The sequence below is a fragment of the Acinonyx jubatus genome, chromosome B2 (assembly GCF_027475565.1).
Source record: "Acinonyx jubatus isolate Ajub_Pintada_27869175 chromosome B2, VMU_Ajub_asm_v1.0, whole genome shotgun sequence".
NCBI classification, from domain to species: Eukaryota; Metazoa; Chordata; class Mammalia; order Carnivora; family Felidae; genus Acinonyx; species Acinonyx jubatus.
Genome location: NC_069385.1, coordinates 107,420,412 through 107,435,943, shown reverse-complemented (window position 1 = coordinate 107,435,943; position 15,532 = coordinate 107,420,412). Strand labels below are relative to the sequence as shown.

Genomic DNA, 15,532 nt, shown 5'->3' with positions numbered 1-15,532 from the left:
TAAAAAGACAAAAATCGTGCCACAGAGTACATTTATTTTCATATTTAGAATGACTAACTTGTAGAGATTAAACCAATACAGATAAATAAAAGCCAGACTATGTAACAACAATCTGCCCACCTACTGTGGGGAATGTGGGTGAAGGAGAAAGAATAGGGAAATATAATCCACAAAATATTCAGGGCAAAAATATTTTGGTTATTACAACAACCACAATTTGAGAACTATAAACATTAAATGTAAATTAGTGGTAAATCCTGTGGTGTTCTTAAATTCGGTGATATTTGAAAACTCTTCTCTGCCAAGGTGTTTTATAAACAAGTCGGTGGACTAATCTCTAAGCAAACCCTTGCAATGGATCTTTTGAAAGAGAAGGATATCATTTTAAAAAGAACAAACTGAAATTATTTGGGAAAGAAAATATTGATTGATTCCATAAAAACCTAATTGAACAGTATAATCAGATGTGTTAGTCAAATATCCATTTATGCGAGACTAAACACAGCAGCGAGACCTACACACATGCATTACCAGTGGTAGACACAAATGTTTAGTTTGCAGCATTGGTGTGTATCTTTATCCTCAAAAATGGTTCTCTGTTTTACTAAAATTGAAACTTGCTTGATGTGGGGAAGGTAGAAGTGAATGGTAATCATTGTTCTTATATTTTACTACCAAGTTCTGATTTCAAATATTCTATAACCATCAAAATCCTACAGGAGAAAACAGGCAGCATCCTCTTTGACCTTGGCCGCAGCAATTTCTTACTAGAAACGTCTTGGAGGCAAGGGAAACAAAAGCAAAAATGAACTATTGGGACTTCATGAAGATAAAAAGCTTCTGCACAGCAAGGGAAACAACCAACAAAACTAAAAGGCAGCTGACGGAATGGGAGAAAATATTTGCAAATGACATATTGGATAAAGGGTTAGCATCCAAAGTCTATAAAGAACTTACCAAACTCAATACCCAAAAAACAAGAGTCCAGTGAAGAAATGGCCAGAAGACATGAATAGATACTTTTCCAGAGAAGACATCCAGATGGCTAACAGACACATGAAAAGATGCTCAACATCATTTATCATCAGGGAAATACAAATCAAAACCACAATGAGATACCACCTCACACCTGTCAGAATGGCTAAACTTAACAACTCAGGCAACAACAGATGTGGGTGAGGATGTGGAGGAAAGGGGAACCCTTTAGCACTGTTGGTGGGAATGCAAACTGATGCAGCCACTCTGGAGTCCAGTGAGTACGAAGGTTCCTCAAAAAATTAAAGACAAAACTACCCTATGACCCAGCAATTGCACTGCTAGTTATTTATCCTAAGGATTCAAAAATGCTGATTCAAAGGGGCACATGCACCCTAGTGTTTATAGCAGTGCTATCAATAATAGCCAAATTGTGGAAAGAACCCAAATGTCCACAGAACTGATGTGGAATATTTATATACAATAGAAAATTACTTGGTGATCAAAAACAATGAAATCTTGCTGTGTGCAACGACTTGGATGGAACTAGAGCGTATTATGCTAACAAAATAAGTTAGAGAAAAAAACAAATATAGATTTCCATTATATATGGAACTTTCGAAGCACAACAGATGAACACAGGGGAAGGGAAGGAAAAATAAGATAAAACCAGAGAGGGAGGCAAACCATAAGAGACTCCTAAATACAGAGACAAACTGAGGGCTGCTGGAGGGGAGGTGAGTGGGGAGATGGGCTAAATGGGTGATGGGCACTAAGGAGGGCACTTGTTGGGATGAGCACTGGGTGTTGTATGTAAGTGATGAATTACTGGGTTCTACTCCTGAAACCAAGACTATACTATATGTTAACTAACTTGAATTTAAATAAATCTGAAAAAATAAAGTTTATCTCCCCCCCCCAAATAAATAAAATATTCTATACACATAAGAAAAGATACTTGTGGGCAACAAATGCTAAATCTTGATTTGGATTTGGAAAAGCATGGTTACTATGAGCACTGTTTCAATGCTGTCACCATGTATTTAGCTTCCCAATAGTCTAGGGAAAGGGTAACAAGAAGAAATCTTTTAAATTTCACCCAGAGAGGAATAGTAAAAAATAGGTCTGAGGGTGGAAGACAAAATGGGAGCGGTACTAAAATTTCTATCCTAAAGATGGTAGTCATTTGGCTAATCTTGCTCTAAATTTTTTTCTATAGTAAAGCATAACCCAAGCGATTAAACACCCTATAAAAATAGAGAGCAATTAAAAAAACCCAACAAAACCCACCCATTTCTAGTTTCACACCCAGTATATGGAGCACTCTAATCAAAGCAGAAGTCTGACTCTACCCTCAGTTAGAGTCCATAGTTCACAGATGGGTAAGAAAAACCTAAAAGAATCCCTTAAGAACAATCTGTCAAATGTGATATATTAAGCCATAGAATGATAAACCTAGGTAAGCGAGGGAATGTTCTATTTTTATAAAATCTGTAACTTTTCATGTCATTAACTGAAAAATCTCTTCTCCGGAAGATTCCTTTCTGGAGTTCAGACAAGCTTTTATGGCAATGGATATACACATTATCTACCATTATGTAACTAGAAGATAGCTCTAGCTGTGGATACAAAATAATTTGATAGAGTCTATAAAGTCATGAATGGAAATAAATTTCAGAGCAACACATTATACCTACCTTTGGGTTCTCCTAAAGTCATGTAATACTCCCTGTTCTGTAGTTTCTAGGCCAGAAAAAAACATACACTAAATTACATTAATTATGCACCATGTAGCTGGAATCGCCAAAGGTTTTTTTGGAGGAATTTCTATTAATATTCCCTGAAGAATGATTTTGTATTTTTCAATTATGTTATCCAACATTCCCTTCAAAAGAATAAATGGGCATACTAATGTGTTCTCCTGATGAATCTCTGTCAGAGTCTCACCCTGACATACTATCTTTTCATGTTATAAAATGTACCCTAGTTCTATTATTTTGTGCCCTCTTCAGCAAATTCTGAAGCTAATTCTATGTCCCTGTCTGAGGCTAGTCATAAAGATTTCTTAAAGAAGTAATGTGCTTTACCTCAGAAAAAAACTAAATTTCAAATCAAATAGCAAGAGAAACAGAAAATACAGGGCTCCATCATACAACCAATGATCCACCAAGAAGGTTCAAGATTCAAGACCAAACAGAATTAAGAACCATTTATTGAGCCTGTATTCCCCTTAAGAGGGTACAAATCTTATTTGCCAGTTATTAACTACAGTACTGTGAATACAGAAACTATATTTTGTCTTTTGTGCAGTCACGACCTCAGAGGGTAGGATAGTGACTTACAAAAGAGCCTCAATGAATAAATGCTGAATGAGTTAAAGAGTGGAAGGAAGGATGGATGAGATCCAAAGAAAATGACTTCTACTCATTCTCCATGCTATCTCTCAAGGAAAACTTCCTACAGATCCAGGCAGAGTCAAGGTTGTAATACATCACTTGGTCAATTCTTACTGTAATAATGTACAGATCCTCTACCCTTATAGACCTTTGAAGTTACCTTTCCAGCACTCATTCCCTCTTCCTATAGCTCCAGCAATCCATGCCTTTGTGAGGGGCTGGATGCACCTTCAGCTTTAGGGATGGAGCTTATGACTTAGGCTAAGCCAATCAGAGTAGGTCATCGTACTAGCTACTGTGGGTGGTAGGGGTTTCAGAAGATCTTGTGACGTAAGCATTTTCAGGGTCAGTCTTGGACAGAGGCATCCTATCATGGCCTGGGGCCATGGAAAATGGAGCTACAAATCCAGTGACATATTGTGAACCTCCATATCAAACCTTGCTTGAGGCCAAATCTACCTGTGGTTGTTTACCTGAACCACTTCCCTAATTGTTTAATAATTGTTTATTTCAATTTGAAATGGGCTTTTTGTTCATTGCAATCATGAAAAACGTTAACTATTTTAAACTTCTTAGATCATTATTACAGCTCTGAATATAGTCTGTGTCACACTGTGTATGGTATACGTTCCTATTCCTCAATTATATAATACGAGGCTACTTCATTTGCTCACAAAGCCTATCCTGCAGCACCACGTATAAACTAAATTCTTCTGATGGGAAAAAAAAATGAAAAGGTAAACTGTAGAGTAAAGGACATCAGTTGAGGATTAAGAGGAACACAAGTGATAAGTATGTAAAATCAAAATAGCATAAACTTATATAATCAACTTACTTATAATCTCAATGCTTGATGATGACAGCCACTGTTAGCACGTTGGTATATATCCTTCCAGTCTTAATTTCTAGGTGTGAGGAAATATACACACTCGCTGACCATTGGGTAAATAGGGTTCTCCTTCCCATTTCCATTACCACTATTATAAATGACATTGTGATGAACAGCCTTGTGCATAAGAATGTGCATATGTTCAAAATGTCTGATTATATTTTAAACAGCAACTACCAAATATGTGTTTACTGGGCTGAAGTATATGAATTCTTTCCAATTGGTATTTTTAAATAGTTTCTGGTTTCTATCAAACTTCACTTCCACCAACAGTTAATCTGTACCCAATGATACCTTAGTCTTCACCATTTTATAAGCAAAAATGGCGCTGGCTCATTACAAGTAAGCAGGTATTTTGCATGTTTGTTATTTGTATTCCTCTCTGTGATTTGTCTATTATTATCCTTTGCCATTTTTTCTACTGGAATGCTTTCTTATGGACTGAAAGATCTATATAAATAAGTGATATTAATATTTTATCACATTATTACAGTAGTTTGCCTTTCAATTTTGTCTTTCTTTTTCTGACACAGACAAGTTAAATTTAAGTCATTTCCTTTGTGCTTTTTTTGTCTCCAAAGTGGGCTTTCCTTTCAGAAGACTTTAATAGGTTCAATTTTCACTACTGAAAAACTCACAATACATGTTTGTATACAAAAGTCTCCTAAAGGTTTTAAAAGCAACCTCTTAAATTTCTTAATTTAGGATTTCACAAACTTATTTGAAAATGGACCACTTTTCCATCCCCACCTCCAACAGTGCACCTGTTAACATCTGGAGTAGTTCTTGAAAAGCTTGTTTAGAAAACAAAAGCCTAGAGAGTCCTTCCACATTCCCAAATTGATATTTACCTATTTGTTTTTTTTTTTTTAATTTTTTTAATGTTTATTTATTTTTGAGAGAGAGAGAGACAGAATGAGAGTGGGTTAAGGGCAGAGAGAGAGGGAAACAAAATCCGAAGCAGGCTTCAGGTTCCAAGCTGTCAGCACAGAGCCCGACGCGGGGCTCGAACTCACGAGCTGTGAGATCATGACCTGAGCTGAAGTCAGACGCTCAACTGACTGAGCCACCCAGGAGCCCCTATTTCTGTTTTTTAAAAACAGCTTTACTTTTCATACCCAGTTCTTGAATCCACCTGAATTTATTCTGAGGCCAGTCTAAGGTTAGGAACTAGATGTGTTTTTTCTTTTCCAAATATTATCCAACTGTTTGGCACCTTTCTCCCACTGATTTCTAAAGCTACCTTTATCGTGACTAAAGTCTTCTCTACACTTACTTATTTCATGGATAGAATTCTCTTCATTGGTATGCTTATTGGGTTTTACACCAGTACCACACTATTTTGATGGCAACAGTTTTATGAAATGTATCTGGTAGGATAAATTGAACTCTGCTCTCTATTCTTCTTTAATGAAAATTTCTTTGCTATTCTCATCTGTCTTATTACTTAAAATAACCTCTAATATCACTGGATAGTTTAAAAAATTTGCTGAGATTTTTGTAAAAATTCATCAAGCTAATAAATTAATTTAGGAACAACTGATAGGTTTATAATATCCTGTCTTTGTATCCAGGAACATTATATTTCTTGACTTACACTCTTCTATCTTAGTACATTATTAAATATTACTTTCATATTTCTCTTACATTTCTTGTTAATATGAAGTTGCCTCCAAATAAAGTTCTTCCTTGTATTATTTTAACTGAGATGGTCTTCTAATTTTTATTAACTCTTATGAAATATGGGGGAAGCTACTGGTTTTTAAAGTATCTATATGATTTGGTGAAGACTTTAATTGGTTCCAATAGTCTTTTAGATTGATCCTCAAGGATTACCTAATAAAAATTATATTATCTGTACATAATGATAATTTTTGTCTCCTACCAATAGCTAGGTCTTTTATTGCACTGGCTAATGCTCCTGGAACTCTGGCAAATAAAACTGATAACATGGGCATTCTAGAATTTAACGGAACTCTGTTAATATTTTTCAAACTATAATGATGGCTGTTCACTGGAGTAAGATATTCTTTATCATGATATGAAGGTAACTTTTCTATTTCCAGTTCATTGAGAATTTCTAAAAAGAATAGGAAGCGAATTTTGTTTTATCATCTCCTAAAATAACCATATGGTTATTCTCCTCTGACCTAGTTCTTGGGTATTTAACACTAATGTATTTTCTAATACTCAAGCTTGCTTGAACTCATGAAAAAAATCCTATTTGGTCATGGTACATTCCTTATTATATTATGCTGCCAAATTAAAATTGCTAATATTTTAAGATTCCTGCATCCATATTCATAAATGAGATTATATTATGATACTCTGTAAAGTTTAATAAGGTTTCCTTATTTTTTTTTACTCTGAGATAGTTTATATAGCACGACAATGAGTTATTTTATGAATGTTTAAAAGAGCTCTTCCATAAATCATTTTGGATTCAGAATCCGCTGAGGACATAATTCTTTCCCAAACATTTAGCATTTCTTCCAAGGTTACTGGTCTATCCAAGTTTTCTACTACCTGTTGAGTAAAACTAATCATTTACATTTTCCTAAGAAGATATTCATTCCAAATGTTAGTACAGAATTATATGTGAATTCGATTTCTCCAGTCTACGGCTAGATCCCTACTCCTTGCTGATTTTTGTTAGCTGTCTTTTCTTTCCATTTTTCTTATTTAGACTTGCCATAGATTCATTCCACCATTTGTTACTATTTTTGCAAAGAGTTCCTTAAATTGGTATATTCAATTATATGTTTTCTTTTTTATTTAATTTTTTTAATGTTTATTTTTGAGAGAGAGAGAGAGAGAGAAGAGAAAGAAGAGAAAGAAGAGAGAGAGAGAGAGAGAGAGAGAGAGAGAGAGAGAGAGAATGAGAATGAGAATGAGCAGGGGAAGGGCAGAGAGGAGACACAGAATCTGAAGCAGGCTCCAGGCTCTTAGCTGTCAGCAGAGAGCCCGAGGTAGGTCGCAAACTCACAACCCATGAGATCATGACCTGAGCCGGAGTTGGACACTTAACCGACTGAGCCACCCAGACACCCCTTAATTACTGTTTTCTAACTTTATGCATTTATTTTTTATTTTCATTTTTCCTGTTTTCTCTTTTTGACATAAAATTTCTAATTTTAGGTGAATCTTTAGTTTCTTTTGCTTTTTTCCAATTTAATAAAGGCTTACAATGTAAAAAGTTGCCTCTATTTTAAAGTGTTGTCCAAATTTTGTAAATTTTACAGGGACTATTCTCATTGCTGTCATTATCCAAACAGTCGATGGTAATACATTTTAATTTGTTGTGGGTCCATTAGTTGCTTCTATTAGCTTTTTTTCTTTTCAAATTTTTAATCAATTAGATTAACTAATTGTTTAATTGTTTTAACTAATTGTTAATTGTTTGTTTAACTTCTGTTATTACTCTCAGGTTTACTTTTTCTGCTCTGGTAAGGTAATGTGCTCTATAAATTTGTATATTGTTGAAATCTGTTAACTGAGTGTATATCTATCTGGGTATGAGAGAAACACTCCTCATGAGAAGCTGAATAGTGATCATTTGTATTGACTTTCAATTAAAAAATAACGAAGCCCCTTCTTTACCAGTGATATATAGATCCATGATGTAACCTCAAAGTTCTCCTGATGGAGGAAAGTGTGTAGGGGGAGGTGGGAGGATAGAGCCCCACCAAACTTCTCCTCACCTCCCCTAAAGAGCACCATGGAATCCTTGGGGTTACCTGGGTAAGATTTTAAAACTGCTGCTCATTTATAAAATGTTTTATATCCATCTATTAAACTTAAATGTTTATGATTAAAAAATTTCCCCCAAGTCAATCTGTTAAGTACTGAGAATAGTGTGTTCCAGACTCAACAAATGCATTTTCTCTAACTTCTCCCCACATTACTGGAATCTTTTGCTTTGTATATTTCAATTCTCTGGAATTTGATGATTAACATTTTGTATTTACTATCTTCACCACAGGCAGCATCATTTGGTAACATAAAATTACTGACATCGCTCCATTTGAAAACTTTTTCCCTTGAATCCGCTTTTCTCTGAACTAATATTGCTACCACTAGCATTTGCGTTTGTCTGATACACCTCTGATTGTTCTTTTACTTTTACATTAAAAAAATCTACTAAAATTATATACCTATTCTTACAGAATACACACAGGCATAATAGTATGTATGTAAATGTAGATGCGTATCTGTATATATCATGTATGTATGTGTACAGACTATCTTTCCAGCATATAAATTCTATATTTCTTAATCTCACATACATTTCAACTTTTTTCTGGGTTTCGTTTTTAAACTCAACTTAAAAACTTTTTTTCGTATTTGTACACCATCATCTCACTAGAGTTATTAGCCTTTCTTCTTTTATGATAAATCTTAACTAAGGTATTTTTGAACTGTCTTATCTTAAAGGCATTGTACTTTACTTTCCATTATAATTAAAAAATAATAATAGTAGAAAAATAGAAAAGGGAAATAGAACAGATTTCAAAACCAGAAGATGGAGAACATCTACAGCAATCCACCTCTCTGGCTTCTTCAGTGAGTTTTCCAGTATACTCAGTTCGACAAATGGTAATTCTGGGACTCAACCTCCCCAGAGATCATAACTTCACATTACTCGGGGCGTAACTGAATGGTGAACCTGACTTCTCTGATCATTCAGATTTTATGAGAAACTTTGTGTTTTACAATCTCTGGTCAGTCACTTTAGGTTAAATTCAGATGGCCACCTGGAATGTTATTCAATCTTAAGCCAATTAAAAACATTTTTATGGACCTTAAATTTTATGTATCCCATTGTGTTTTCTTTCTGGGTTCCAGTGTCAGGCCTCTGGGGCTTCAGGACCCTAATTTATTTAAAGGTTGTTCTCTCTGATGGCCTAATCTTTACTTTCTTGTTTACTTTTACCAATTTAAGGATTAGTCAGAAGGTAGAGTTCACCAAATTCGTTAAGTACTCATTATTTACATCCCCTTCACAAACGCAGTAGTTTATTAGACCAGATATTTCACTCGACTGATGCTAAACTTGAGCTTCTCAGGTGCCTTCACGGTAGAGTAGTTGGGTCTTAGGCAAGGCTCTTCTGTGAGTGACTACAGTCACTCTGTTAAGAATACCCAAAGCTCTTTGCAGCGTTTTGTGATACCCTCTTGGCCTTTGGTTGACACAGCCATATTTAGTTGATCAGAATGTAAGAAACAGTAAAACACACCTCCTGTTATTCTGTGGTGGGGGTTAAGTGGAGGTGAGAGGAGGGTCAACATTTATATGCATTATTATGCTTACCAAATCCCTGATTCTCTTTCCTAGTCTCTCAAAAGCAATTCTGAACATTACTTAATTTTTATTTGATAATTTGGAAGGATCTTAAGATAATGGATCATAGGTCTCTACTATACATCTACCCAAGTGTTAAAAATGTGGTGCTGGAGGGAAACTATAAGGGTAAGAGTTAGCGAACTCTCATGATGAAGGACTAGCAAGTAGAAATGGAAGTAAAAATTCAGACTTTTTATTTCAAGTCATATAATATTTCATACTGATGAGGTGCATTAGGAGTGAAACACAAAGCCAGGCACACATAAAGTCACCTAACACAACAGGAAACAACTCGGGTTTTGGTACTCTTGCTCGATGTTTTGAGAAAAAGCTAGGATCCCAAATGAGTTTTTATGCCTCTAAAAATTTTTTTTCTCTTCTCAATTACATTTAAATGAAAAAAAAGGGAAAGAAAGCAAAACAATAATAAGCTTTGTTGGTAGGTCTATACCATTTTCATACGTTCTTGGGAAGAAGGTAGCAAACAAAGTTTCTGCAACAGTAAGTGATGCTTAGAGAAAAATGAAATCACTGAGCGATGCCAGGACTGATTACTCCACTGCACTTGAAAAGCAGAGATCGCAGTCTTGTGAGCCCAAAGTGGTTTCATATGGACTGCCGCACTTGCGGTTTGCGCTTGAAACTATAACCTGTCAAATTAGAAGCAGGCGAGGCCTATGCTCTTCACGGTTCCGCTTTCTACTGTCTACACTTACGTCTCTAAGTTCAGCATTTTTTAGTCAGTTAAACTCTGCTACTTGGATGAGTAGAATCTCAAAATTGCTCTCCATTATGTTGGTTACAAAAGATTTTAGGTACGATATAAAGCTTAAAGAAACTGCCAATCTGACTTTTAACACGTCACTGTAACTATTTTTACCAACTATCGATATTTTATAATCCTGGTTACCACTACCTCATATATAAGTGCAGGGAAGAGGAAGAGAAACTGCGTAAGTTCCCAAGCTTTTCCTCCCCCGCCTTTCCAGATATTTTATTGACTTTAACTTATACCTTACTGACTCATCATTTTTCCAGGCCTACAGTAGCCTGCTATTATGAGCTTAGTGTTACAACATGCTCCATTTCTTCTCTTCTCCTTGATTGTGGAATGTCCTTCCAGGCAGTAGGCTTGGTTGACAGAGATTTTCCCATCAAAACTGAAAAGCTAAGTGTTCTATTTTATTAATGTTTTATGTAGAGTCTTTCCTTAATGAATCTTTCTTAATGCCCATTAGAGTAATATAAAAATGTTTTTTAGACAAGCATAAACAACATTTGCTCTCTGTGTAATGCATCATAAGTGAAACCATGCTACTAAACAATCATATCCTTTTTGGGCCATAATGACATCAGAAATATATGTTTATCATCTGCTTTGGACAAGTTAGCATGATTTTGGCCCACGGCAAAGTTGAACTAAAATCATTTGCAGTTGCCCCAAACCAAGATAACCACACATTTCTAAGGTAATTGATACCTAAAAAGAACATTGCCTTTAGATCACAGTTCGTGATCTAAGCATACTAATTCTTTAAAGAAGGCTGTTAAAGTTTACAAAGCACGTATGTCTATTGGACTTCCTCCAAAATTTGACATGAAATAATTATATTTTTAGCATGCCTAGAGATTATGATAAAGTAGGTACTTAGCACGATCTTTTGGAGTTCTGGAATTACCTCTCTTGTCCCATTTAAAGAGAAGGGGAAAATGGAGATTTTTTTTTTTAACAGGTAAAAGTCTAATAAGAAGAAGAAGAAGAAGAATGCTTTGTATTTTGGAAGGCACTCAAATGAAATCAGTCATTTTTATTTTCAAGTAAGTATTTAAGGAAACAGTAATTTTATGAATAGATAGCTCAGACAAATAGAAGGCAAACAATTTTCATATTTATTGTGAAAACATATTCAGGGAATCCAAACACATGTTACAGTGATGTAAAGCATGTAACTGCCCTGAATATTACCTCAGCTAATGAGTGCACTCATAGCCTGCAGATATGTCCTGAAAAACAGTTCTTCAGCTACATGCCAACACAAAAGTGGGAGAAATTACCTTTGCCCACAAAGAGAACTGGATGACTTGGGACAAAAAATAAGTTTCAGATAAAATGGTAACAGGAAAAGTAAGACCTGGAAGGAAGTTGAGGGAAATCAACTCCTATTCAAAGGAGGAAACAGAGAAACAGAGCACTGAAGTTGTCTCCCAAAGTCATGTCTGAAGGCTGTACAATGCTGCCTTCAGACATGCAACTACTGTTCTGGGCAATTCAGACATCAATCAAAGAACACAAGAATAGAACCAAATAGCATAAGCACTGCAATGGCTATTCTATTATTGTAAAAAGGGAAGAATATACTATACCTCCATTCTTTCTTGTTTAACTTCATCAACTTCATCATCTTCAAACATTGCCAAGAGTTCTCCTGTTTGGTCAATAGAGTTGAGAAAGTCTTGGGCAATTTTTTGTCTTTTGTTTGCATTATTGCTGCCACTCAGTTTGTCTTCATGAACATAAAAAAGAAGGAAAAAAATGTGCTTAATAGGTTTACATCAACACCAATCACTACATGTATTGAATACTGCATGTGAAATTCAGAATTGGAATTCTCTTGAAATAATCTTTAAATGGAGAATCTTTGGGCACCTGAGTGGCTCATCTGGTCAAGTGTCTGACTCTTGATTTTGACTCAGGTCATGATCTCACGGTTCATGAGATCTAGCTCTGTGTCAGGCTCTGTGCTGTCAGCGCAGAGCCTGCTTGGGATTCTCCCTCTCTCTCTCTTTCTCTTTCTCTCTCTGCCCCTCCCCTGCTCCAGTGGGTGTGCTCTCTCTCTCTCTCCTTCTCTCAAAAATAAATGAACTTAAAAAAAAAAAGAAGGGAGAATCTTTGCATCCAAAACAAAAGCATAAGCCACACAGAATTAAATCATTTATTTATGCCATAAATAAGATTGAGGGAACAAAATACCAAATTATCAATTAACGTAGTGTGAATGGACTGATCAAAATTCCTTACCAAAAAAAAAGGAAGCCCTTTCAGATTTAGAAAAAGAATCCTGATATACCAAGCCTAATGCAGAAAATAAATACGAAATTAATGTGAAATTAAATTATTTTATTTATGAAAATAAATGTGAAATTAAAAGGAGAGAATGTTACACATGTTACTGTGGCAATACATTTGAGGCCTAAAGGGACAAGGCCTTACTCTTTTCCTCTTAAGAGATAAAAACTATCATATTTATTTAAAAGCAAAACCTAACTTTAAAAAAGTTATTGCAAAAGGTCAAGAGGGAATAATGCAATAGGCAGTACAGTTTAATGTATAAATATCAGTGTGAATTAGTGACAGAGAACTAGATTACTTTTTAAAGTGATAAATTACATGCACAGATACCAGCCTATGCATCTCTGGGTGAAAGTATCCAATCCTTCACCATTAAATAGGATGCTAGCTGTGGGTTTTCCATAGATAGCTGTCTTGGTCAGTTTATAGCACAGACTACAATAAATATATAAATATATTGTAGACTGGATGGCTTAAAAAACCCATAGTTATATCTCATAGTTCTAGAGGTTAGAAAGTCTAAGATCAGGTGCTGGCAGACTTGGTATCTGATGAAAACCTGCTTCCTGGTTTGCAGACGGACTGTCTTCTCCTATTCTCACATGGCGGAGGACAGAGAGCAGAAGCAAGCTCTCTTATATCTCTTCTTGGAAGGGCACTATTCCCATTCATGAAGGCCCCTCCCTCATGACTTAATTGTTTTCCAAAGGCTCTACCTCAAAATACCATCACACTGGGGATTAGGAGGCAACATAGGAATTCTGGGGGGACACAAATATTCCATTCATAGCAATGACCTTTATCAAGTTGAGAAAGTTCCATCCTCAGTTTTTTTGAGTGTTCTTCTAATGAAAGACCTTGGATTTTTTTTCAAATGATTTTTCTACATTTATTGAATGATCATGTGGTTTATAACCTTCATTCTATCATTATGATTTTTTACACAAGTTTTTTTCTATATTTAAACCAATCTTCCATTCCTGGGATAAACTCCATTTGGTCATGGTGTATAATCCTTTTTGGATGTTGCTGGATTTGGTTTCCTAAGTATTCTGTTAGGGATTTTCACAATCTATATTAAAAAAGACATTAAGTAGACAAAAAGGCAACCTACTGGATGGGAGAAGATATTTGTAAATGATGTATCTGATAAGGGGTTAATATCCAAAATATACATAGAACTTACAGAATTCAATAATTAAAAACCCCCAAATAACCTGATTAAAAATGGGCAGAGGACCTGAATATTTTTCAAAGAAGATGTACAGATGGCCAACAGACACATGAAAAGATGCTCAACATCACTAATCCTGATCAGGAAAATGCAAATCAAATCTACAATGAGGTATCACCTTACACCTGTGAGAATGGCTAGACTAAAAAAGGCAAGAAATACTGAGTGTTGGTGAAGACATGGAGGGAAAAAAAACCAACCCTGTGAACCGTTGGTGGAAATGTAAATTGGTGCAGCCACTGTGGAAAATGGTATGGAGTTTCCTCAAAAAACGGACAGTAGAATTACCATATGATCCAGTAACTCTACTACTGAGCATTTACCCAAAGAAAATAAAAACACTAATTCAAAAAGATAAATGCACACATATGTTTATTGCAGCATTATTTACAATAGTCAAACTACAGAATCAACCTAAGTGTGCATCAATTGGTGAATGGATAACAAACATCTGGGGTGTGTGTATGTGTGTGTGTGTGTACACACAATGGAGTACTAATCAGCCATACACAGAAAAAACGAGATTTACAACAAAATGTATGCAGGGTATAATGCTAAGTGAAGTGCTTTAGAAAGAGAAAGACAAGTATCGTATGATTTCACTCATATGTAGAATTTAAGAAACAAAAAAAGACAGACAAAAAAGCCAGACTCTTAAATACAAAGAATAGACAGGTGCTTGCCAAAGGGGAGGTGGAGTGAAGAAATGGGTAAATTCATAAAGGGGACTAAGAAGTATAAGCTTCCAGTTACAAAATAAATAAGTCATATGGGGCGCCTGGGTGGCTCAGTTGGTTAAACGTCCAACTTCAGCTCAGGTCATGATCTCACGGTTTGTGAGTTCGAGCCCCGCGTCAGGCTCTGTGCTGACAGCTCGGAACTTGGAGCCTGCTTCTGTTCTGTGTCTCCTTCTCTCTCTGTCCCTCCCCAACTTGTGCTCTGTCTCTCTATGTCTCTCAAAAAATAAATAAATGTAAAAAAAAATTAAAAAAAAACAACAAAGTAAGTAAGTCATAGAAATGGAAAGTATAGCATAAGGAATACAGAAAAACAATGTATTAGTTTTTAGTTTTCTTTTCTTGTGATATCTTTGTCTGGTTTTCATATCCGAGTAATAATGGCCCTGAAGAATGCACTGGGAAAGGATTGGTGTTAATTGCTCTTTAAACATTTGGTAAAATTCATCATGAAGTCATTGAGGTCTGGGTTTTTCCTTGGGAAACTTAAAATTACTAATTCAAAGAATTTACTTGTCATAGGTCTACTCAGATTTTCTATTTGACTCAGTTTCAGTAGTTTGTGTTTTTATAGGACAGAAAGCAGATATTTATAGATTTGGTTATATACGCCATTGTATTTACCATTTCTGCTTCTTTTCATTTCTTTCTACAATTTGAGCAGCCATCTTGTGTCACTCCTTACTCCAATACAACCTTGGTACCCCCCACCTCACTTATGTTGTTACCGTCAAATATATTACCTATCTATGTGCTATGGACTTGACATTACATTATATACGTTGTTTTTTAAATCTGTTATGAGAAGAAGGAAAAATATATGCAATTATATGGTTTCTTATATTTACCTACACAATTAGTTTTATAGGTACTTGTGTGTGTGTGTG

General features: G+C 35.4%; 1 protein-coding gene across 4 annotated transcripts in view; it reads right to left on the bottom strand.

Moving 5' to 3' along the window:
• Positions 1-15,532, bottom strand: part of SUPT3H (SPT3 homolog, SAGA and STAGA complex component) — a 530,133-nt gene that overhangs the window by 132,925 nt on the left and 381,676 nt on the right. For all 4 annotated transcript variants that reach the window (XM_027057634.2, XM_053222732.1, XM_053222733.1 and 1 more), the window contains one exon: positions 11,969-12,108. In XM_027057634.2, the coding sequence (XP_026913435.1) occupies positions 11,969-12,108 (140 nt within the window). The remainder of the gene's footprint in view (positions 1-11,968; positions 12,109-15,532) is intronic.